The sequence below is a fragment of the Hyperoodon ampullatus genome (genome assembly GCF_949752795.1).
Source record: "Hyperoodon ampullatus genome assembly, chromosome: X".
Taxonomy (NCBI): Eukaryota; Metazoa; Chordata; class Mammalia; order Artiodactyla; family Ziphiidae; genus Hyperoodon; species Hyperoodon ampullatus.
In genome coordinates, this window is record NC_136913.1 from 93,922,230 (window position 1) to 93,948,222 (window position 25,993).

General features: G+C 44.2%; 2 protein-coding genes across 3 annotated transcripts in view; one reads left to right on the forward strand and one right to left on the reverse strand.

Annotated features, from left to right (window-relative positions):
* Positions 1-210: 210 nt before the first annotated feature.
* ATG4A (autophagy related 4A cysteine peptidase) lies at positions 211-22,395 on the forward strand (the record flags this gene model as incomplete). 2 transcript variants are annotated; one of them, XM_079727619.1, is made up of 10 exons in its annotated part: positions 211-286; positions 2,898-2,999; positions 3,221-3,293; positions 5,647-5,726; positions 6,435-6,622; positions 6,744-6,822; positions 11,098-11,243; positions 12,670-12,726; positions 14,151-14,259; positions 21,859-22,395. In XM_079727619.1, 10 exons carry the CDS (start codon positions 226-228, stop codon positions 21,927-21,929), a joined length of 966 nt encoding a protein of 321 aa, XP_079583745.1. In that variant the 3' UTR covers positions 21,930-22,395. The 2 variants fall into 2 exon arrangements, with proteins under 2 accessions (XP_079583745.1, XP_079583744.1); XM_079727618.1 differs by lacking the exon at positions 6,744-6,822 and having other exon boundaries at positions 226-286; positions 6,435-6,515.
* A 2,958-nt stretch (positions 22,396-25,353) lies between these two features.
* Positions 25,354-25,993, reverse strand: part of COL4A6 (collagen type IV alpha 6 chain) — a gene marked incomplete at both ends in the record, with an annotated part of 287,744 nt that continues 287,104 nt past the window's right edge. The window contains one exon of the mRNA XM_079728096.1: positions 25,354-25,614. Coding sequence (XP_079584222.1) covers positions 25,354-25,614 — 261 coding nt within the window. The remainder of the gene's footprint in view (positions 25,615-25,993) is intronic.

Consider the following 25,993-nt stretch of genomic DNA (forward strand, 5'->3'; position numbering starts at 1 on the left):
GTTAACTCAGCATTATCTTTGCAAGTTCCACCCTGTAACAAACCCTGTTTGATGTCTGGCTATATCTTTTGCCTCTCTATTCCGAGTATGTGTGCCTGTCTGTCTTGTATGATTCCCAAATATGCTGATGTTTCGGGAAAGGGCAGTTCAAGGAACTCATATTCATCCCCATCCATTTTGCCAACAGGGGGAACGGGCCCTTCGTCAGACGCTGGCTGGGGATGTATGCTACGCTGTGGACAAATGATGCTGGCTCAAGCCCTTATCTGCAGACACTTGGGCAGGGGTGAGTTAAATTTGTTCTGGAAACTGCCTCGGAGACCTCTGCAGTCGCAGTTGCTGCTGGTAGTTTAGCACTGGTGCCGAGGGAACAGAGCTGCAGGTCCTGAAGTACTCTCTGCAAGTCCAAGTAGTGGGGCTGACAAGTTGGCAAAACCTCTCGTGAGAAGGAAACAGCCGGCATTTCCTTGTGACTCACCAAGCCGGAGACTTATTTTCCTGGGACAGATGAACGTTGAGGCAGGTGTATCATTTAGAGTTTCCATCTTCACTATTGTTCGCGTGAGTCCTTAAACAGGTCAGATAACAAAGGGAGCAGGAAGAAGGGTGTGGTGGTAAGTCTGTTTTTTGACCTCATTTAAAATATCTGCCTAGTGAAGGATGTCAGTGACCTAAAGGAAGTGCCTAATGAGGGAGCTATTTTGGTTTGGGTTCACTGATGGTGTCCATTCGATGATGAAGAAATCCTTAAATCAGCTTCCTCAGGAGGCTGCTTCATTAAGAACCTTCCAGTAATCACAGCTGGAACTCTCGAGTCTTGCTTTCTTAAGACATGCGTGTGCTTCCCTGTCGGCATCTGTAGGCTGACCTTGGGTAGATGCCAGTTCAGGCACTTGGGTGAAAGTCTGGTTTGCCTTGGGGATGAGGGAGTGAAAGAACACCTTGGATGAGATTGGGCTGCTGAACTCATCGGCTGTTGCTCCTTGAGATTCAGAGGTACAAAAACGTCGCTCCCTGTCCGGGACTACGCAACCTCACACATCTTCCTGCGGTTCCCAGAGAAGATTGGGGAAGGGGCTGGGGAGGGTTTAGGGCTTCGTGCCTTTTTTTCAGAGTTCAGGATATCCTGTGCCTGTGTTCCCCGGGTAGTATCATAATTTCTGTTTTACAGATGAGGAAACTGAGGCTCAGGAAGTAAGGTGACTTGCCCTGGGTCAAACAGCAAGAAGGCATCGATTGATTTGGGAATAGAATGCAGGTCTTCTGACTCCTTGTCCAGTGATTTTTCTACTGTACACATACTTCTTGGAGCAGATCGTTCTTACTGTTTAACTTTCTCATTTATGAAACACTTCAAGATGATTCTTCTGGAAGTGAATTTTGTGGAAAGCAAACTGGGGGAAAAACCCACAGTCAGCAATATCAATTGTCTTAATATAAAAGCAAGTAGCAGGAAGAATGTGGAAATAGATCTTGTAGCTAAGACGAATGAGAAGATGTAATTTTATAAAGAAGTATTTTGGAGTGTTTCCTATTCGGTTGTTTTACAGTTGAGGTGGGGTGTTCACTTATCACTGTCATCAGTAAATATTTAGTGGTACTTAGAAGCCAGCTAATCAGGATTTCCCCCAGACTTGGACAGTTTGGTAGCTGATGAAAAACAGTTGGGTGTTCTTCACCCTTTGAAGACTGCTGGATACGAAGTTTAAAACTTTGGTTTCAGAAATACTAGAAGCGAAGAGAACTAAAGACTCTGGAGACACTGGCCTTTGGCTTCAAGTCGATTTCAGTTGTGAATTCAAATGCTCTCTAAAACCTCAGGAGAGAAATTTCTGTCTTGGAAGCAAACTAAGTCTCAGAAATCTGTCCCATTAGACAGAGTTCGTAGAGCTGAGGGAATGGGAATAGTGCATCCTGTCCACAGCAGTGACGACGAAAGTTCTTTTTTTTTTTTTTTTGCGGTACGCGGGCCTCTCACTGTTATGGCCTCTCCCGTTGCGGAGCACAGGCTCCGGACGCGCAGGCTCAGTGGCCATGGCTCATGGGCCCAGCCGCTCCGCGGCACATGGGATCTTCCCAGACCGGGGCACAAACCCGTGTCCCCTGCGTCGGCAGGTGGACTCTCAACCACTGCGCCACCAGGGAAGCCCCAACGAGAGTTTGTGCAGTTGTCCTCAGTAAGCAATAAGCAACCCCTATAGGATTTGGGGGGGTGGGCTGTGCCTGAGGCACAGGTGGGATCCCCACAGATGTAATTATTTTAGTTTTGGTCATAAGGAAACCTGGAACACCTGATAACAAAGGTATTTTTTTTTCAAAACTCATTGTGGCCTTTTGAAAAGCTTGTGTAAAAATGGCAGCATGCAATTTTAAAAAAAGCTTCCTTAGTTGCAAATTGTGTATATTCTCCTGGGAATAGGTGTGTGTCAGAAGAGCACTTCCCCCCATGAGACTCTGTTGGCAATGCTGCCAAAATATACGGACCAAAGCCGTTGCTGTCTATGTGGACATGAGACATAACAGCGTCTGGGTGAGACATGGATATACTGCCAGCTTTTGTGGTGACCTCCTGTTCACTGAGTAGCTGACCAGAAAGGCCTTGTGACACTGTCTTCATGTAATATTTATCCAACTCAAGCTCGTGGGCTAAGTCAATTCCTTGGTCAACTTCTTGTTTTGCTTTTACTTTATACCCACTGAGTCTTTGAAAGAAAACAGTTTCCAGATGTCTTGGTCCTCAACATTAAAGATACTTAGGAATGTTCTGACCTGATTGCTCCCACCTTCTACATGTAACTCCTTTGTTTTCCTTCTAACCTCGTAGTCACAGTAAGAGTGCAGAGATAACAAGCAGTTATAAAAACAATTTTAACTCATTTTCTCTTTTTCCTAAAAAGACTGGAACTGGGAGAAACAGAAAGAACAACCCAAAGAATACCAACGAATCCTACAGTGCTTCCTAGATAGAAAAGATTGTTGCTACTCTATCCATCAAATGGGTAAGGTCACATGAGTAGTTTAAAGGCTGTCTCTCTGTTCTGTAGTTCAATTAAGAGGAAAGGAACACTGTATGTGAAATTCAGCTTACACTGCTGTACTTGCTTTTCTTGTCCCCTGCTTTGTATGTGGCTCTACTAAGTCGTCCCATCTACTTATTTACGCAAAAACTTAGGAGTTTGTGGTTTGCTAACCTGTTTATTATTTTTCCACATAAAAACAGCACAGATGGGTGTAGGAGAAGGGAAATCAATTGGCGAATGGTTTGGACCAAATACAGTTGCACAGGTGTTAAAGTAAGTAAGAGAGTCTGGCATGCGCCTTATTCTACCATCTCCTATGCCTCCCTCCACCAACTCAACATCCCATCAACCCAGCTGTTCCTGCCATCCCACTAAGCCACCAAACATCTGTACCATTTTGCTCAGATAGTTCTTTGACATGTGTAATGTGTGTGGGCAGCTGTCTTGGTAAATCACAGTTATAGTCATTGGTACCAGTCTATGGGGAGGCCCCTCAGGACTCATTCCGTATCCCACTTGTAGATTGGTGCTCACATGCTCAGCCGTCAGCCTGAGGGTCACTTTGAAGCCAAAGGGTTTACACTAAGCGGGGAAGCCTGAGGCAGCCTCGGCAAGACACAGACTCCCACCCTGTATGGTATAAAAAAAAAATCTTCACTGATTCATTCAACATTTACTGGGTACCTCTGTTGCCCTAAGTACTGAGTGCACAGAAATAAACTAGGTGTAGTTCTTGCTTCAAGGACCTCACCACCTACTGGAGGAGACAAACCTCAAGGGAGTCTTAGAATCAGTTTGTCATCTCTTAGGAGACTCAAGGTACCCCAGCATGGTACTTTCGCAATTGTCCTGTTAAGTCTCAGAATTCACCTCCCACAGCAAGAGGCGACATGGAGAGGCCAGGACCAATGCTTTGGAAATGAATGGGGTGAGTGGCATCAGCACCTACACCTGCAGGCCATCTCACCTATTGTCAGTCTCCTTTCTGACAACCTGTCACCAAATGAGAACTCCATGAGGGCAGAGATTGTATTTGCCTCGTTCACTCCTGTAATATTAGCACATGAAACTGCCTGGCACATGTAAGTGCTCAATAAATACTTGATGAATGAATGAATGAAAATGGCAGATAGAATCTGGGGCTGGATTTAGGCATCAGAAAATTGAAACCGTCTAGCCTCCTTTGGTAGCTACTTCAATTCCTGGGCTCTCTGGCGTGTGATGATGGGACCTGCTCCATGCAAAATACAGATGGGGCACTGTTTCAATTATTAGCCAACCTTCAATGAACTGGAATGCTTTGTAAATGTGCTTTTGAGGGGAGTAGTCTGGACTTCCTGGGGACCCGAGTGAAACCTGTATCTTTGCATTACTCTTTGCTAACAGTGCAGCCTCTCTGAGACCACTTTCTTATCTTGGTCTGTAGTGGTTTTTGGGGTGTTGTTGATCTGCTGAGTGAGGATCTGGTGGTATTTCGGGAGCCACTGTAGGAACCCAGGGCAGAAAGTGTAGAAGATTAGAATGGCTGTGCCGAGCCCAAAACCTAGCTTGATGTGGTTGGTTTATAAATGACATCCCTCAGAATTTGCTTCTTTCTTCTAAATTTTGAGCTTCCCAACAACAAGCAAATGGAAACATACATTTTTAAAGAATTTAAGTGGGTTCTGAGTCATCGTGATTGTTACTAACAACGGTAGATGATGATGATGTCGTCATTATTATTTTGGGGGAAAGATACTACATTAAATGAAATTTAAATATAATGGTAATTAACCTCTTCTTGGGAGTTACTTTGGTTTGGGAGAGAATGTGTCTTTTGTCTTGTTTTGTTTTGTTTTGTTTTGTCGGCCATTAAGACTGGGCTTTACTGCAGAATTCCAGAGTAGCCAGGGTAAACATGTCTTCTTCAAACTGGCAAGAGGAGAAAGAAATAAGGGAGAAATAGACAAGGTACTTTACTCAGACATCAGATAATCTCTCTTTTAAAGGGGTTTTCTTTCTAATCGCCTCTGAAGTCATGCACTTCAGCATGCTCTGTCTTCAGCTGTTGACCAGCAAGGCCCGGCACTGAAGCCATCTGCGGCCCAAGTCTCCTGGGACAGCATCCTTACCGCATGTGGGAAGGGATAGAAGAGATCACCTCTCTCTCTCTCTCCCCACCTCCCTGGATTTCCCTAGAACTTATTGTTTGTATTATGTATGCTCCTCAACAAATATATATCTATATATGTGTATATTAATAACAGTTTTCTTTTTTTGAAAAAGGGAGTAAGTCAGAATGTCTCTTATTTAAGAAACGAAAACAAAATCTCTTGGGAGAAGATGCACTGGTAACCTCTCTCTTTCGCCCAGTAGGAGTACCATCATTTTGCAAGTCAGCCTTTTGCATTTTGTAAAGCAGGCCTTATTTTTGAGGTGTGGAAACAGTGCCTCTGGCATTCTCAAGGTCCCTGGACATAGAATGTTCCAGAGCTCAGTCAAGGGAGCCAGACCTGACCTGAATCCCAACTTCTCTGTGGCTCAGTGTTCGGTAACTTCAGGAACGCTGGGCATACATAGGTTGTACTGCTTCCTGCCGAGACGTCCATCTTCCCCAATTGTGACTTCAATGTATGTTGCTTTGCAGAAAACTTGCTTTATTTGATGAATGGAATTCCTTGGCTGTTTATGTTTCAATGGATAACACCGTGGTTATTGAAGATATCAGTGAGTCCCGGGCCAGTTTACCTTCTCGGGTGGCTGGGTGATGAGGTTCTTCCTCACCATTCAGAATGTGTGTGGGGCGTGGTGGGAGAGAAAGACAGAAAGCGAGGGAGAAAGAGAGAAAGAAGATACACACACACACCCATTCCCCTGCCCCCCGACTCTCTGGCCTGCCCGTCTAGCAGGACAGGGGAGCACAGGGCTCCGGTTAATCATTCCCTGCGCCCCTTCTTCTCTTCCCTTTCAGCTTTCTGAAAGGGAGAAAACAATTAGAGGATCTCTGCTGCCCCTCAGTGAGGCACCAGACCCTTTCCCTGCAGGACTCCCCAAGTGCGGGTAATCAGTTAAACCACTGACAGGTCTTCTGTGGCGGCCCCCCTGTGCTCCCCGCCACGGGGTTAGAGGGACCAACAGATACAGTCCCTGTTTCCAAGGCCCTTGCAGTCTAGTTGAGAAATGAGATTCTGCCAGTGAGCCCGTAATATCTGACAAGAGGTAAGTGAGTGTTCAGTTGCCAGAAGGAGGAGAAGTAAGGGCTGGAAGAGTGGCCTGGGCTTCCTGTAGGAGGTGGTGCAGCAGGGCCCCGCTGGTGGGGGGAAGGGCCTTCCAGGCAGCGGCTGTCATGTGAGGTCTCCTTTAGTTTTGCCCTTGGCACATCTCCTAGGGCTGGATGTCCCTTATTTACCCAGCCCTCTTGTCTTCTGTTTCTAGAAAAAATGTGCCACACCATCCCCTTGAGTGCCGAAACAGCTGCTGAGAGCCCCCCTGAGTCTCTGAATGCTTCGACCCAGAGTAAGGGCCCCTCTGCCTGCTCTCCAGCCTGGAAACCCTTGCTGCTCATTGTGCCCCTCCGCCTGGGCATAAACCAAATCAATCCTGTCTATGTCGACGCCTTCAAAGTAAGTCGCACCTTTCCCCAAGCCGCTTGCTGCCCGCCCATCCCACCGCCATGTGAGCACGGAGATCCGTGAGCAGCAGTCCACACATGAGCTGAGAATCTTGCGTTCTCTTTCCCTCCAGGAGTGTTTTAAGATGCCACAGTCTTTAGGGGCATTAGGAGGAAAACCAAATAACGCCTATTATTTCATAGGATTCTTAGGTAAGAAAAGAGGAATCACAAGTAAGTCATCATGGGCTAGGGGAGGGTGGGCAGAAGGTCTGCACGGGAGACCAGGCAATTCCAGTTTTAGGGGGCCCTCACCTAGCCTGGAGACGCCGTGGCCTCTGGGCAGCTCATCTTGTCTCTGGCCTGGAGAGTAACGTTTACCTGTGCCTGACAGAGAGCAGATCCCCCTTCAGTGCCTCTGCTTCGTTGCCTCTTGATAAGATGGTTCCATGGCTGCTTTCCCACTGGATGGCCCCAAGGTCATAGCATTGCTTCAGCACCTGTCTCTCTTTCCTGTGGCGCCCAGGGTGGCAGGGCTTCACTCCCCTGGCCTTGCCGATACCCCTCTCACTGGGGCTCGGGCGTTCAGGCTAGGAGCCGTCCTCTGGCTTCCCAGGCTCATGCAGCTTGGGCTGCTAAGCTTATTGTTCAGAGCCCTGACTCTGGTGGGAATAAGAGGAGGTGAAGACAGAGGTATCCCTTTCCTGATACTGGAGGCTAAGCCTTAAAACAACTAACCTCCTAATGTGGATCCTGATGAGCAGCCCGGCATTACCTGCCTCAGTAGATGCCTCTGGAAACCCAGCCACCTTACTCACTAGCTGTGACCAGTGACATTTAAGGCCCTTGGCACACGAGGGGAGCTAGCCCAGTGCTTCTCAAACTTTAATGTGCGCATGAATCACCTTGAGAGCCTATTATAATGTGGGTTCAGCAGGTCTGGGGTGGGGCCTGAGAGCCTGCATTTCTAACTAGGTAGTGCCGGTGCTGCTGGTGCCACACTTTGAGTACCAAGGGCCTAGACACCTGCTTAGTGCCGCAGAGTAAGGGAGTGATGCGGTGAGGGAAGTGGGATACGGGACACCTCTCGCAGGAGTGGGCTTCGAGGAAGCTATGAGCTTAGAGTGCAAGGGAGAGCCAGAGCAGGCGTGGGGAATGGCCTGAGGCATGTGCAGAGGACTGAGTGAGATGGGCTTGGTCACCTTCCCCCTCATCTCCTCGGAGATTCATGGAGGTGGGGCGGGTGGAAACAGACCCAGCCCTGTATGTGGCCAGTCTCCCACTGGCTAGCTGTGTGCCAGCAGGAAAAGAGTGTCACCTCTTTCAGTCTCAAGTTCCCTTTATGGAAGATAGGGCTGACCCCCAGCTCACCATGTTGTCCCCTCACAGGAAAGCAGTCAGCAAAAAGAGCCAGCCTGACCCCAGCACCTCTTTCCTCTGCTCGCTCTTTCTCTCTTTAAGGTAGGGTTTCTCCACAGTTGCTGGGGCTCTTTCGTATGCTGCCATCTACTGGTCAATCCTGAGAACTACAGCTTGATGGAACATTTGGAAAGTGGAGGCTTTTATTTTTCTAAGTACAAACCCCAGTATTTAGAGTGTTATAAATTTAGATGTTCTCTGTTTCTAAGCTTTTGGGTTCCTGTCAAAGAAAATGTAGCAAAAATCTATTTCCTATTGTCCGTGCTTGAGGAAAAGGTGGAAACACTGGAAAATAATTTTGGAGGGATCTCAGTGAATCCTGGGCACCCTGGCCTCCTTTATCCCAAGTTACCCAGAGAGAATTCGCCAAGCTGGCATAGATAGCCTTCCTGTTTCCTGAGGCCACTGGGTCAGGGAGACATTGGTGGAGTTGGACTACTTTTGAAAGAGGTGTGGGCAATCCTCAGTTCCCAAGACAGAGGTTTACATAGTGCCCATTTGTCCGCTAATGTCCATAAATCCTTTGTTTAACCTTCACTTGAGGCTCCAAACTCCCCTCAACTCCCACTATCTGACTTACCCCCTTACTGTATTAGGCTCGGGTGGGGAGAGTCTGGATTGGCAGAATGTCTGAAGAGAGGGGACAGATGAGAACTGCCATTTTCTGAACAAGGGACTCTGCAGAAGGTTCTCTCTCAATCTCTCTCCCCCTCTTTCTCTCTCTCGCTCCATGTATAAAATATATATATTACTTGTCATTATAATATATTTCCTATATTATATATAAATATATAATTTATATTATATAATATATAATTATATATTAAAACATATATACATGTATAGAGAGATATAGATTAATATCGATAGTTATGTAGAGATGTATAGCTTTAGATAGATTGATTGATCGATAGAGTTAGCACAACACCCCTGTGAGGTAGAGATCATTATTTCCATTTATACCTAGCGGAAGACTTAGAGGGGTTGTTTACTCAAGGTTACTGAGCTCAAAAGTAGCAAAGCCAGGATTCGATCCCAATTTGGCCATCCCTGCCCACCACACCACATTGCTTCCCGAGTGCCCTCTTGCCCGGTGGGAAGCTGGGAGAAGCTCCTGGTGCACAAGACTATGGCCAGGGTGAGAGACTGGCTGGGAGATTTTTTTCTGCTTAGAATGTTTGTCCCCTGCACTTTGGTGGAGGGTGCCACCTGGAGATACGTCGCATGAGCCCAGTGTCTGCAGATGGTGGACCTGCCTGCCACTTCTTCTTGGGCCTCATTAGAGACCTTGATTTAGTCCCCATATCATTTCTAGGACTTTTTTGATCTACTGTATCTCTTTTAAGCACTCTCAGAAATAGGGCAACCCACAAAGCTCCACTACACACACACACACACACACACACACACACACACACACACACACACACACACACACACACACACACACACACACACACACACACACACACACACACACACACACACACACACACACACACGGGAAAGGGCCAGAGTCAGAGAGGACACTGTTATTATTCCCAGTACCTTAACTCAAACCTGGCAGAACGCTCAGTCCTAATCCTGCTTTGGAGTCGCATTTTCTCGTGCACAGCTTCCTTCTCCCCTTCCCTTTCTGTGGTCTTAGGTAGGCTTTCCTCTAAACATCCTGGTTGTTGCTCTTCATTGAGCCTTGAGACTTTTTTGATATAACTGGTCTCATCCGCCTGTGGTCTGGGGGAGTATGTACCTTGACTTTCCTAAAGCAAGCCATATGGGGGCATTGATTTCCATATGCTCTTAAACATATATTTGTAGGAAAATCATTTCGAGTCTCAGCAAGGTACATCTATGACTACCTTGCGTTTGTATTGTGTTTTAAGCATTTCACAGAGGTGAGATCTTCTCATTCTGATAATACCCTGTGAGGTAACTGGAACAGACCCAGTGACCCCAGTTTAAAAGTAAGAAAATTAAGACAGAGTGAAGTGGTTTGTCCTAGGTCTGCGACAGAGATAAGTTAAACTTGGCATCAGACATCAGAAACACTTTTTGCCAACAGAAGCACTTAGATGTACCCAGAAGAATCCTGGATGCCATTCCAGAGAGTGTCTTCGGGGTGTCCCTTCTCACCCCATCCTCCTGCCTCAGGCAGATCTCTCTCTTTGCTTGCTTAACCCAGTCTAGAACACAGAGGCCCAGATGGTTCTCAGGCCTGGACAGTGAGGTTGGGGTGACCCCTTAGGTACGTCAGCCTACTCAGTATGCTGCTGCTGAGCATTAGAGGGACTCTCAACCCTTTGAACATTAGATAAAAGTAGAGAGTTTATTATCCCAAACTCCCCCCAGATCATTATTGGGCTAGACTTTTTCAATTTAATGAAGCAGCGTTTTTCTCCAATTTGTAACGGTCGACCAATCTCAAAGTGAGTTTTCCCAGCAAGGCGTATCTGTACTGATATTACTGTGACCAAGGCAGTGCTTTCTGACACGAATTACTGACTTGCTAACCATGACTAACTTGCTAGCAAATCAAGACCAGAAGTCAGCTCCCTGGTGTCTCATCCATGGCAGAGTCAGCATTCCCATTTCTTTTGGAGGCCAAGGCCTTTTTCCTTCCCAGATGTGCTCTTTGACCATAGGTCTAAGAACCAATGGTCTAGAGCAAGAGGCTTTCCAGTGTTGAAAGGGTCAGGAAGCTCCCTGATGGCACCTTGACTCATGGCCTGGTGATTCCACCTACCACCTCTTGGCTACTGCTGCTCACCGAGCCCGCCATGTCATCTGTGGTCGCTCATTCCCCCCTTTCCCCAAACCTGTGCCTTTCCCACTTTTGGACTTGGGCTTTGAGGAGATATAAATGCTAGGGCAAGTCTTCGCATTGAATGATTGGCTTTGGGCGTGGGTGGCTTCCTTCAAGCATGGTCACCCTCCTTCCGGCTTTCTGTCATCTCATTCTCATTGTCACCAAGGGAGGGGTTAGGACAACCAGAGCGCCTCATCCCAAGGACAGCAGTGCGGCCAGGGCCGGTGGTTCTTCGAAGGTTAAGCATGTTTCATTCAAAACAGGCGATGAGCTCATTTTCCTGGACCCTCACACAACCCAGACCTTTGTTGACACTGAGGAGAATGGAACGGTTGACGACCAGACTTTCCATTGTCTGCAACCTCCACAGCGAATGAACATCCTGAGCTTGGATCCTTCCGTAGCACTGGTGGGTATCTGAAGGTTGGGTGGCCCAAGAGATACAACGCTGCCCTATCACAGTTTGGCTCCCTGGAAGTTATCCAGGTTGTTAGGTAGGGCGGCAAAAGAATGTTTGCTCCCTGCCCCCACAAGACGTAGTGTCGTGTGGTGTAGTGGGGAAGGAATGGGCCCTGAAGCCGAGTTAGGATCGAAGCCGCTTACCAGCCATGGACTTAGGGGGAGTCCCTTAACTTTTCTGAACTTCGGCCTTCTCATCCCTCCAGTGGGCGAAACGGTAGTTCCTTCCTTGCATGGCTGTATGAGTACACTATGTGTAAGGCACATAGCACAGGGCCTGGCATGTTGTAAGCATTCTAGAAATGTTAGTCATGACCAGTGTTACCATCTTTCCCCCCTTTTCCTTCTTTCCCTCTAAATATTGCCATCCAGGCACCGGGAATAAGGTGAGACATAGGGAAGGAGGGAAAAGGAGGCAAGACCTCCTGGGTGGACAATGTCCATTCCTCTGGACATTGCACACAATCCAGGAAGCTGCAGGCTTTCCCCTGCTGGAAATGTGACTGCCGTCCACACATGGAAGGGACAGCTGCCTGGGAACTAGCCAGTTGTTCTGAGGCCTGTCTGCATCCTCTCTACCAGTTTAACCTGATTGTTGGAGGGCAAGTGACAGAGAGCTGACAGAGTCCTCCTCTTGCTTTGGACAGTTCTTTTAGTGCTGTAGGATGGTTCTGAGGATGGGGAAGGAGGCTGATGGTTCTCTTTATTCTTTTTTTTTTTTTTTTTTTTAACCACCAGGGAAGTCCCTGACTTCTTTTTTTGAATTTTATTTGATTTGATTTTTATACAGCGGATTCTCATTAGTTATCCATTTTATACATATTAGTGTATCTATGTCAATCCCAATCTCCCAATTCATCCCACCACCACCTCTTTATTCTAAAAGATAATTTCCTTAAGGTTAAAGCCACCTTGTTAAGTAATGCCTCTAGCTAAAAGTACTATCTGGCTTTTGTTTGCTGGTTTTAATGGATTGTTTTTTATACGTAGGTATATTTGTGCACTGAATGTAATGGAAGTAACCCTGTGCTTTGGAGATTGGTTTTCAAGTTACTATATCTCACAGTGTGAAGGGAGAGGATCAGGGAGGGAAAGGGACAGGGTAAAAGGGAAAGGGACAGAATAAGAGAAAGAGGCAGAGAGAGAGAGAAAATATGAAGATGAATGAGCAGATGTGTGTGTCCAAGTGAGGCACTGATCTAGGAGAGAGATAAGCTCAGACACTCTTCCTCCTTGTTGCTGGGAGGACACATCCAAAGGAAGTGGCCCACATCCTACTTCACAACTCTGGGCCAATGGCACCATCTTGCAATACAAAGGGCCTGCCTGGGTGCCCCTGACCAGTTCTAAGTTGTCTTCTTTTGCTTTCCCCCAAGGGATTTTTCTGCAAAGAAGAAAAAGACTTTGATAGCTGGTGTAGCCTTGTTCAGAAGGTAAAGATGTATGTTTTTCTTAGTCTTAAAAAACAAGTGTTATTCAATATAATTCCTTTTCAAGATGGTTTTTCATAGTAACATAAATCCAGCCTGATATGACTTTATTGCAAGAGAAAGAAACTAGGATGTGGGGAATTGTACATAACTTTGGAGAAACTAAAGAAAAACTTTGGTTTGCAATATGCTTAGTGTGTCAGGTGAGCGATATTTTTAACTACTGAATGTTCCATCTCATTGAGCCCATGAGTCAATGAAATATTCAACTAATATTCTACCATTTTAACTTCAAAATGCCAATTTCATATAGCTCAGCCTAAATTCTTCCTTACTCTGTTTGTAACACAGAGATGGTTGAAGAAGCCAAACTACTTTTCTATTTGTTTCGTGTCCATTTACAGTTTAATGTGTTCCATTATTGTTTAAGGGGCTTGCCTTTCTATTAACTGTCTTATTTATATAAAATATAGGCACACTGCCACTTAAAGCAAACACAGTTTGCAGAAATCTGTGTAAATACGAAAGCAAGTTATTCTTTCTTTTTGGCATTTTATGTCAGAGGGTATTTATCATTTTGCTGGCTCACAACTTTTGTATCTGCCTCCCTCATCCTTTGCTTCTAACACATGCCAATTATGTGGAAGATATTGATCAACTCTTATTGAAAGAATGAGGGGAAATCATAGGGAGTAGTTTAAAGAGCCCTGAATGGGGTGGCAGGAGACATCATGTTCTCTTATCTGCAAAACGGAGGGGTTGGAGAGATGGGATCTCAGAGCCTCTTGTAAGTATAAGGAGGGAAGATTTTTCTTCACAGGTGAACAAATAATTAACACTAAAGTCCCCAGCTGAATCTGAAACCCCAGTTAATAATTGGCTGAGACATAATGGAGAATTATTTTCTAAAGGCATTACTTACATTTCAGAATGCCGCAAAACTGTATATCACATTTAACGTTAGAAAGAAAATTTTCTGATAAGACTATGCTATTTAAATTAGGACATATATCATACATCTTAGATTGAAACTGAAACCATGCCAATATGTACCAATATTCTTTGGGGGCAGATTTAACTTGACTAACCAACATTTCTTTGGAGCCAGCACTTCAGGAACATCTCACCCCTAAATTGAGTTGGTCCCATGCAACTGGCGTAAGACCTCATGATGGAGCATGGGCAGTGAGTACTGGCCTTTCATCAGATCCTCCCTCCAGTGTCCTTCCTTCCTGGCCAACAGTATCTAGAATTGAAGAGAGCTGGGTCTTCAGATGGGTCAAGTAGAGGATGGGCGTATTTGCTAAGCCTTTGCTTTCACCTTTCAACAACCAGGCCACTCTCTTAGGGTTTGGAGTCATATACTGCCAACTGGGCAGATATGTAGTGACTCTGCAGTGTTTACAACTGTTTCTATGTCTCCTCAGGAAATTCTAAAGGAAAATTTAAGGATGTTTGAATTAGTTCAGAAACATCCATCACACTGGCCTCCCTTTGTTCCTCCAGCCAAGCCAGAAGTGACAACCACGGGGGCAGGTAAGCTGTTGTTCAGAAGCTCTCTGGCCAGCAGACCCATAGATAGCAGTTGTTTTATGAGACATAAGCAATTGTGGGTCATGTTTTCCGTGGAAATGAAAAATTTCTACTCAGCTGCACTGATCAAGCAATGGTGCTTCTTCTGATGAACTGATATTTACCAATTTCAAAGAATGATAGTAAAAAAAAATGAGCTCTGTGCAAAAGTTCCATACAAAATCAAAATGACTAGAATTTCTTTTTTTCATGGTCTGGTTCAGAAGACAAATCAGAGGCCATGGGTAATTCAAAAGGTACCTTGAAGGTCTTACAGAGACTCAACATCATCACTTTGAATAGGACCGTGTAACAAGTCCAGTTAGTTTCATTCTTTTTTTTTAATTGAAGTATAGTTGATTTACAGTGTTGTGTTAGTTTCAGGTGTACAGTAAGAGTTTCAGTTATATATATACTTTTTCAGTTTATTTTCCATTATAGGTTATTATAAGATATTAAATATAGTTCCCTGTGCTATACAGTGTAGGTCCTTGTTTATCTATTTTATGTATAGTAGTGTGTATCTGTTAACCCCAAACTCCTAATTTATCCCTCCCCCACTTTCCTTTTGGTAACCATAAATTTTTTTCTATGTATGTGAGTCTGTTTCTGTTTTGTAAATAAGTTCATTTGTATAATTTTTTTTAGATTCCACATATAAGTGATATCATATGGTATTTACCTTTCTCTGACTTACCTCACTTAGTGTGGTAATCTCTAGGTCCATCCATGTTGCTGCAAATGGCATTATTTCATTATTTTTTATGGCTGAGTAATATTCCATTGTGTGTGTGTGTGTGTGTGTGTGTGTGTGTGTGTGTGTATCTCACATCTTCTTTACCCATTCACCTGTAGATGGGCATTTAGGTTGCTTCCATGTCTTGGCTGTTGTAAATAGTGCTGCCATGAACATTGGGGTACATGTATCTTTTCAAATTAGAGTTTCCGTCTTTTCAGGATATATGCCCAGGAGTGGAATAGCTGGATCGTATGGTAACTCTATTTTTAGTTTTTTAAGGAGCCTCCGTACTGTTCTCCATAGTGGCCACACCAATTTACATTCCCAGCAACAGTGTAAGAGGGTTCCCTTTTCTCCACACCCTCTCCAGCATTTATTATTCATAGACTTTTTGATGATGCCCATTCTAACTGGCGTGAGGTGATACATCATTGTAGTTTTGATTTGCATTTCTCCAATAATTAGTGATGTTGAGCATCTTTTCATGGGCCTGTTGGCCATTTGTATGTCTTCTTTGGAGAAATGTCTATTTAGGTCTTCTGACTATTTTTTGATTGGGTTGTTTGTTTTTTTGCTATTGAGCTGTATGAGCTGTTTGTGTATTTGAAAATTAATCCCTTGTCAGTCACATCATTTGAAAATATTTTCTCCCAGTCCATAGGCTGTCTTTTCATTTTTTTTATGATTTCCTTTGCTGTGCAAATGTTTTCAAGTTTAATTAGGGTCCATTTGTTTATTTTTGCTTTTGTTTCCATTACCCTAGGAGATGGATCCAAAAAAATATTGCTGCAATTTATGTCAAAGAGTATTCTGCCAATGTTTTCCGCCGGGAGTTTTATAGTATCTGGTCTTACATTTAGGTCTTTAATCCATTTTGAGTTGATTTTTGGATATGGTGTTAGAGAATATTCTTATTTCATTCTTTTACATGTAGCTGTCCAATTTTCCCAACACCTTTTATTGAAGAGACTGTCTTTTCTCCATTGTATATTCTTGCCTGCTTTGTCATAGATTAATTGATCATAAGTGCATGGGTTTATTTCTGGGCTTTCTATCCAGTTCCATTGATCTATGCATCTGTTTTTGTGCCAGTACCATGCTGTTTTGATGACTGTAGCTTTGTAGTATAGCCTGAAGTCAGGGAGCCTGATTCCTCCAGATTTGTTTTTCTTTCTCAAGATTGCTTTGGCTATTTGTAGTCTTTTGTGTTTCCATACAAATTGTAAAAATGTTTGTTCTAGTTTTGTGAAAAATGCCATTGGTAATTTGATAGCGATTGCATTGAATCTGTAGATTGCCTTGGGTAGTATGGTCTCTTTAACAATATTAATTCTTCCAATCCAAGAACATGGTATATCTTTCCATCTGTTTGTGTCATCTTCAGTTTCTTTCATCAGTGTCCTACAGTTTTTGGAGTACAGGTCTTTTGCCTCCTTAGGTAGGTTTATTCCTAGGTATTTTATTCTTTTTGATGTGATAGTAAGTGGGATTGTTTCCTTAATTTCTCTTTCTGATAGTTCATTGTTAGTGTATAGAAATGCAACAGATTTCTGTATATTAATCTTGTACCCTGCAACTTTACCATATTCATTGATGAGCTTTAGTAGTTTTCTGGTGGCATCTTTAGGATTTTCTATGTATAATATTGTGTCATCTGCAAGCAGTGACCGTTTTACTTCTTTCTTTCCAATTTGGATTCCTTTTATTTCTTTTTCTTCTCTGATTGCTGTGGCTTGGATTTCCAAAACTATGTTGAGTAAAAGTGGCGAGAGTGGACATCCTTGTCTTGTTCCTGATATTAGAGGGAATGCTTTCAGCTTCTTACCGTTGAGTAAGATGTTTAGCTGTGAGTTTGTCATATATGGGCTTTATTATGTTAAGGTATGTTTCTTCTATGCCCACTTTCTGGAGAGTTTTTATCATAAATTGATGTTGACTTTAATCAAAAGCTTTTTCTGTATCTATTGAGATGATCGTATGGTTTTTATTCTTCAATTTGTTAATGTGGTGTATCACATTGATTTGCAGATATTGAAAAATCCTTGTATCCCTGGGATAAATCCCACTTGATCATGGTGTGTGATCCTTATAATATATTGTTGGAGTCAGTTGGCTAATATTTTGTTGAGGATTTTTGCATCTATGTTCATCAGTGATATCGACCTGTAATTTTCTTATTTTTTGAGATATCTTTGTTTGGTTTTGGTATCTGGATGATAGTGGCCTCATGGAATGAGATTGGAAGTGTTCCTTCCTCTGCACTTTTTGGAATAGTTTGAGAAGGATAGCTGTTAACTCTTGTCTAAATGTTGGGTAGAATTCATCTGTGATGCCATCTGGTCCTGCTCTTTTGTTTGTGGGGAGTTTTTAAATTACTGATTCAATTTCAGTACTGGTAATTGGCTTATTCATAGCTTCTATTTCTTCCTGGTTCAGTCTTGGGAGATAGTACCTTCCTAAGAATTTTTCCATTTCTTCTAGGCTGTTCATTTTATTGCCATATAGTTGCTCATAGTAGTTTCTTATGATCTTTCATATTTCTGTGGTGTTGGTTTTAGCTTCTCTTTTTTCACTTCTGATTTTATTGATTTGGGCCCTCTCCCTTTTTTTCTTGATGAATTTGGCTAAAGGCTTATCAATTTTGTTTTTCAAAGAACCAGCTCTTAGTTTCATTCATTTCTATTGTTTTTTTAGTCTCTATTTTATTTCTGCTCTGATCTTAATGATTTCTTTCCTTCTACTAACTTGGGGTTTTCTTTGTTCTTCTTTCTCTAACCTGTTTTAGGTGTCAGGTTAGGTTGTTTGAGATTTTTCTTTTTTCCTGAGGTAAGCTTCTATCGCTATAAACTTCCCTCTTAGAACTGCTTTTGCTACGTCCCATAGGTTTTGGATCATCATGTTTTCATTTTCATTTGTCTCTAGGTATATTTTAATTTCATCTTTGATTTCTTCAATGATCCATTGGTTGTTTAGTAGCATATTGTTTAGCGTCCACATGTTTGTGTTTTTTGCAGTTTTGTTTTTTGTAGTTGATTCCTAATCTCATAGTGTTGTGGTTGGAAAAGATGCTTGATATGATTTCAATTTTCTTAAATTTACCAAGGCTTGTTTTATGGCCTGGCATGTAATCTATCCTGGAGAATGTTGCATGTGCACTTGAAAGTAATGTGTATTCTGCCGCTTTCGGATGGAATGCTCTTGTAGAGTATCAAGTTCATTTGGTCTAATGTGTTATTTAAGACCTGTGTTTCCTTATTGATATTCTATCTGGATGATCCATCCATTGATGTGAGTGGGGTGTTAAAGTCCCCTACTATTATTGTGCTACTGTCAATTTCTCCTTTTATGTCTGTTAATATTTACCTTGTATATTGAGGTGCTCCTATGTTGGGTGCCTATATATCTACAATTGTTATATCCTCTTCTTGGATTGATCCCTTGATCATTATGTGGTGTCCTTCTTTGTCTCCTGTAACAGTCTTTATTTGAAAGTCTATTTTGTATGATATGAGTATTGCTACTTTGGCTTTCTTTTGATTTCCATTTGCGTGGAATACCTTTTTCTATCCCCTTACCTTCAGTCTGTATGTGTCTTTAGATCTGAAGTGAGTCTCTTGTAGGGAGCATATATACAGGTCTTGTTTTTGTATCCATTCAGCCAGTCTATGTCTTTTGGTTGGAGCATTTAATCCATTTACATTTAAGGTAATTATAGATATGGATGTTCTTATTGCCATTTTGTTAATTGTTTTGGATTTGTTTTTGTAGGTCTTTTTTTCCCTTTTCTTCTTTTTTTCTCTTGTGATTTGATAACTACCTTTAGTGTTATGTTTGGATTCCTTTTTCTTTTGTGTGTGCACATCTATTATAGGTTTTTGGTTTGCAGTTACTATGAGGTTTTTGTATAACAGTCTGTATATAAATGTGATTGTTTAAGTTGCTGATCTCTTAATTTCAAGTGGATTTTAAATACCCTGTATTTGTACTCTCCTCCGCTCACGATTACAGTTTTTGATATCATATTTTACATCTGATTGTTTTCTGTATCCTTTAACTGCTTATTGTGGACACAGGTGACTTTACAAGTTTTGTGTTTTAACCTCCCTACTAGTTTTGTCTGTGTATGATATACTACCTTTATTTGCCTTTACTGGTGAGCTTTTTCATTATATAATTTTCTTGTTTCTGGTTGTGGCCTTTTCTTTTTCACCCAGAGAAGTTCCTTTAACACTTATTGTAAAGCTGGTTTGGTGGTGCTGAATTCGTTTAGCTTTTGCTTGTCTGTAAAGCTTTTGATTTCTCCATCAAATCTTAAGGAGAGCCTTGCTGGGTAGAGTATTCTTGCTTGTAGGTTTTTCCTTTTCATCACTTTAAAAATACTGTGCCACTCCCTTCTGGCCTGCAGAGTTTCTGCTGAAAAATCAGCTGATAGCCTTATGGGAGTTCCCTTGTATATTATTTGTTGCTTTTCTCTTGCTGCTTTTAGTATTCTCTCTTTATCTTTAATTTTTGTAAGTTTGATTACAGTGTGTCTTGGTGTGTTCCTCCTATATGGGACTCTCTGTGCTTCCTGGACTTGGGTGCCTGTTTCCTTTCCCAGGTTAGGGAAGTTTTTAGCTATTATCTCTTCAAATATTTTCTCAGGCCCTTTCTCTCTCTCTTCTCCTTCTGGGACCCCTGTAATGCGAATATTAGTGCACTTGTTGTTGTCCCAGAGATCTCTTAAACTGTCCTCATTTCTTTCCATTCTTTTTCTCTTTTTTCTGTTCAGCTGCAGTGGTTTCCATTACTCTGTCTTCCCGCACACTGGTGCATTCTTCTATATCGTTTGGTCTACTATTGATTCCTTCTAGTGTATTTTTCACTTCAGTTATTGTATTCTCCATCTCTGTTTGGTTGTTCTTTGTATTTTCTCTTTGTTAAAAACTAGCTTCTCATTCTGTGCATCCATTCTCCTCCTGAGTTCTTTGATCATCTTTACGACCATTACTCTGAACTCTTTCTTGGGTAGATTGCCTATCTCCACTTCACTTAGTTCTTTTTCTGGGGTTTTATCTTGTTCCTTTGTCTGGAACCTGTTCCTCTGCTGCCTCATTTTGTCTAAGTTGCTATCTGTATTTTTATGTCTGTGGTAGGTTAGTTACATTTCTCAACCTTGGAGAAGTGGCCCTCCGTAGGAGGCATCCTATGTGTTCCAGCAGTGCACTCCTCTCTTGTCACCCAAGCTATATGCTCTAGGTGTTCCCCCTAAGAGGGCTGTGTGGTTCCTTCTGTTGTGGCGGGCTGACTATGTGGGTGGTCTGCTAGGCTTAGTTGGCTTCTAGTCTGGTTGGTTGCCAGGCCCTGCCTTGTGCAGATGCTGCTGGTTGCTGTTTAGTGGGGCCTGGTCATGAGGTGGCTGGTTGTGGAATCCAAGGGGGCCCCGGGGCTAGTGCTGGCTCACTGGTGGCCAGAGTCAGGGTCCCGAAGCCTCTGGGGCTGTTGCCCAACTACTGGCAGGGGTTAGTGCTGGATTACTGGCAGGCAGAGCTGTTTCCTGGAGTGTGGCTCCTGGGCCCAGGGATCCCAGAGCTCATTTCAAATCACTGGTAAGGGGGGGCTTGTTTCTGATACAGTTGGGTATGGGGTCTGGGGTGTCCCTGAGGTTGCAATGGCCTGCTAGTTGGCAGGGTCAGGTGCCAGCTGGTCCCAGGATAGGGTCTGGCCTGTGTTCTGGGATTGTAGTTTTCTTGCTTCTGGTGTCTGCCCCCTGGTGGGTGAGCCTGCTTTAGAGTCTTGTTCAGGCTTCCTTGTGGGAGGGGCCAGGGCCTGCCCACTGGTGGGTGGAGCTGGGCCTTGGCCCTCAGATGGGCAGGGCCATGTCTAGGGGCTTGTCTAGAGGCCGTGGGCTCAGGACTTCTTTAGGCAGCCTGTCTGCTGATGGGTGGGGCTGTGTCTCTGCCCAATTGGTTGTTTGGCCTGAGGTGTCCCAGCACTGGAGCCTATAGGCTGTCGGGTGGGGCCAGGTCTTGGCACTAATGATCCAACATGTCAGCCACCAGGAGTGTTCATGTAGTTGAATGTTCCCTGGTATGTCTGCTACCAGGGTGTATTCCCTGGGGTGAGCTTCAGCCACCCCCCTGCCTCTCCAGGAGAGTCTCTAGGCCCAGCAGCTAGGGCTGGCCTAGGCTCCTATCAAATCACTGCTTTTGTCCTGGGTCCCAGTGCACATGAGATTTTTGTGTGCGCCCTTTAAGGGTGTAGTCTGTATTTCCCCCAGTCCTATGGGGTTCCTGCAGTAAAGCCCCACTGGCCTTCAAAGCCAAATGCTCTGGGGGCTCCTCCCCCCAGTGCCAGACCCCCAGGCTGGGGAGCCTGATGTGGGGCTCAGAACTCTCACTCCTGTGGGAGAACTTCTGTGATATAATTATTCTCCAGTCTGTGGGTCGCCCACCCTGGCGGTATGGGATTTGATTATATTGTGAGTCTGCCCCTCCTACCTGTCATGTTGTGGATCCTTCTTTATGACTTTAGTTGTAGAAGATCTTTTCTGGTAGGTTCCAGTCTTTTTCATCAATGGTTGTTCTGCAGATAGTTGGGATTTTGGTGTGCTCATGAGAGGAGATGAGCTCAGGGTCTTTCTACGCCCACATCTTGGCCCTTAAACCTATTTTGATTCTTTATAGAGAATTGCTAATACTCAGCAGTGGTCCCACCTATAAGTCTCCTCTACACAAACTTTTCTGTAGCAAAGCAATTAAAAATGCATGGTCTTAACTACTGAGTAACTTATTGACTGCTTGAGCCAAAGTGTCAAGCTTTTTTCTTCCTCTTTTCGATGATAGAATTCATCGACTCTACTGAACACCTAGAGGAGTTTGACCTGGAGGAAGATTTCGAGATTCTGAGCATATAGAATAGTGGGAACTCACCTTGGAGATCTGTCTTCCATCTGGCACCAGAAGAACATGAACTCATCACATAAAACTTTTCTAGTCAGCAAGTGCCTGATATGCCAACAGCATACAAACTTGATAGCAATCATGACTGAGCCAATCACCTTTTCTCAGAAAAAAACAAACAAGTGAACAATATACCCCTTCCCCAGAAAGAACTAAAACAATCATGGAATCTAGGAGCAGAAAGATTAGGAGTCGTCTCTTGCACTTCCCAGCTTCTTACGTAGCCACAGCGAATCTTCAGCTACTGAAATGAGGAGGTGGATGTCTGGAAGATAGACAGAAACTCCCACCTTGCTTCCAGCACCAGCAGATGAGAGATGGTTACCCTGTGCTTCTTCACCCTTTCAGGTTTGACCTCTCTGGGCTAAATACTAAGAAGCAATCTGTTCTCTTGCTCTAATAATAAAGTGATAATCATTGTATCAGGGGAAAAAAGTTCTTGTTAAATTATTTGAATATGTATTTAAATAATTATAATTGGGGCTTCCCTGGTGGCGCAGTGGTTGAGAGTCCGCCTGCTGATGCAGGGGACACGGGTTCGTGCCCTGGTCCGGGAAGATCCCAAATGCTGCGGAGCAGGTGGGCCCGTGAGCCATGGCTGCTGAGCCTGCACATCTGGAGCCTGTGCTCCACAACAGGAGAGGCCACAACAGTGAGAGGCCCGTATAGAGAAAAATATATATATATATAATTGATCTCAAAAAGTGTGTCAAAGACATTACATCAAATGTATACTTATTGATCTCCTTCCTATTTGAGAGAACCTTAACTATTTGATGGGTCACTGTCCCCATCTTTACTGATACTTTTGTCAGATGGTCACCCTGTCCTTAAATCATTATCACTTAAATCAGGGGTCTGCAAACTTTTTCTGTCAAGGGTCAGATAGGAAATGTTTTAGGCTCTGAAGACCACATAGTGTCTGTCACAGCTACTCATCTCTGCTGATGAAACCCCAAGACAGCCATAGACAATGTGCATGCACATAAGCCTGGCCATAATCCAATAAAACTTTATTTACAAAAACAGGCAGAGGGCTGGATTTAGCCCACAGGCTGTAGTTTGCTAATCACTGACTTAAATTGTTGATTTTTGTTTGGGAAATTAAAAATTGTGTTTGAATTTGACTCCATTTTGCTTGACAGTCATAACTGGAAAGAATTATTCATGTGGTGACATTAATCTGTGCATCAAATACAATTCCAAACCATTTCAGGACTAGCAAGCAACATACTAAATTTGAAAGCACATATTCGTCACATTGGCTTTGCTAACCACTCTCCTGTGTGGATGCACCTCATGTCCCAGTGGTATCTTCCCCTTTTCCTCTCCTTGTATTCTTAACCTATGCATTTCACCTCCATGCTCAACCAAGCCCCCAGGAAGGCCAGCAACTGCGGTTTGAAGGCTAGCACCAAACCAAGGTGGGTTTTTTTGTGTGGTATATTTAGGAATATTTGAACACTTGTTTCCTTAGATTCCATTTTTTTCTTTTCCAGTAGGTAATATATTCCAGCGGTTCAGAATTCGAAAGGTGCAAAATGGTATTCAGTGAAATGTCTCTCCCTTCCACAGGTCAGTTCTCTTTCCTGAGCACTCCCAATGTTATTAATTTCTTCTTTATCCTTCCAGAGGATATATTTTATGCATATACAAATATATGCACATATATCTTAGATTTGATTTTAATGACTTTAAAATTTCTCTACTTTTGATTTATCTGTAAATGATCCTGAGGCCCCAGAAATATGGAAATTCCTTTCTTGAACTCTAGCATGTGATGGGGCTAAAAACAGTTGTAGGCTTATCTTTAAGCATGTTGTGGATTTGTTGCCTGTTGGAAGACATTATCAACCCTTGACTTTAATTGTATTCTTCCGTGTCTCAGTGTTTCGTTATATAGCTCGACTTGCAGTGACAGGAACCCCCATGGCTCTGAGGGGGGCTTATGAATTTCAGTGAGATGGACTTTAGAAAAGTTTTCATCAAAGAAAGAATGTCAAAGGAGTCAAGCATTCATACTGGATTCCTTTTATTTGCAATGTACAAAGCTGACACCATGCTTATTACTGAGGAGGTGAAGGTAACAATAGTTCAGATTATACTGATTATGCTTTTGTTGGCACAGTTTACATAATATTTAAGGAAACAGAATCACCTGGAAGGAATTGCCTCATGTCAACATAGCTAAGTGTTCTGGGAAACTGATAATGAAAGGAAATGGTTAAAACAAATCCCCCTAAACAGAATATACTTTACAGTCTACTCAGGCTTGCTTTGGGTCTGCTAACTGCTAAAGAGAGGACTGTGCTAGATTTTTATGAGGCTTTAAAAACATATCAAAATGGTTTAACAGGCTACCTGTGAAAGAGCAACTGGATGGACATTTTAATGGAAAGTCTCTCACAGCCTCAAAATGCAAAGGAACCAACACTGCAGTGTCCAGTTGCCACACTGCACGCATCTGAATGGCATTTGGAATAAACAGGGGCTTCTGAGAAATTGGGACAAGGGATTTTCCTTTTTGTTCCTGGAGTCAAAAGCAAAATTCACACCTCCTTACCCGTCCTCCCCTCTTCCCCCGGCCCGGGAGGAAGGGCTGCAGTTCTCATTTCCCTTTATGGGTCTGACCCCATTTGGTGCATCCTGTGCTCTACTCTGAACCAGGCCAAGTCTGCTGCCTGTGGCTGGGGAGGGAGCCGGCAAGGAGGAAGCGATTTGTCTACGACCATGTGAAGTTACTGAGCACCTCTCGGCTGCTGGTCTTCCAGCGTCCCTAAGCAATCTGGGGCCCAGTCGTGCTCACTCTCAAGGGAGTCAGAGCTCACCCTGGGACACTGGCTGTCACCTCATTCCAGCTCTGCTGCCTGCCTAGACACAGTGGGTCTCCGGGAAGAGTTGAGAGCTTGCCCTGTGCAGGCCTGAGCCATCCATAATGTTGAGCCAGAGAAATTTTTTTCATGTGGAAACACTGGGTTCTAGTTTAAGCCAAATGATGTGCGGTGACCTCTGGACATAATGAAATGACTCCTTTAGCTATCACGAAGAGCTTTCTGATCAAGAGAGTGAGGAAAGCTAGCATTCTAGGAAAGTGGTGGCCCAACAGGTCTTTCTGAGGTAGCCATGAAGGGTCACACAAACATCCAAACCAAACTGTAGCACCGAAATGGGACAGCAGATCTCAGCAAGGTGGGCTCACCCACGGGGCCTGAGGGTGGAGGTGATCAGTGTCCAGTAGTCCAGCCCAAACGAGACTCCAATGTACAACTTGACAGATGGGCAAAAGGGCTTGGCCTTCCTTCTTCAGACCGTTCAGGTTTGTGAGGTGACCGTTGTGCAGGGCAGGGGAGGGCAAGGGGCAGAGGGGCAGGTGCCACCCTACACCCTTTTCATACACACCTGGCAGCGGCTGACCCGGGTGTGGAGCTGCCCGGCTTTCAGCGTCTCAGATACAGGCTCCTCCCCAAACTGCTCCCTCTCTTCCACCGTCGTCAGCCAGAAGCTGTACTTGTTGGCAAAGTAGTGGCAGGTGCCCCGGGCCCCACTGCACTCGATGAAAGGAGTGGCTCGGAAATCCTCTAGGCAAGAGCCAGGGGAGACCAGGGACTGGCCCCCGCCCTCAGCGCCGGCGGCCGTGTGCTGAAACAGATGGGCGGTGGCTGTGAACAGGTCACCTTGGGAGGTGATGGACTCCGCTGCTCCGCCTCTCAGCTCTGGTCTCTTGGCTCAGCCCCCCTGTCTGGCCAGCGGACCAATAGCTATGTTTTAGGACCGGGGGCACTCATCCTCCCTTGTCTCAGCCTCAGAGCCAGGAGCGCCCCCTCCAAGCTCCCTAGGGCCCTCCTAACCCACGGCTCCTGGGCTGCGGCTGCATCCCAGCCAGTATTTCCCAAACTGCTGCCATCCCGCCGCGTCCAAGGTGTGTTAGGTGCCCCCCGAACATCTCCACTGACAAATCTGAGAAAGGCTGAATTAAGGAAACTGCCAACAGGGCTCAGGATGCAGTTCTTCTCGGAGC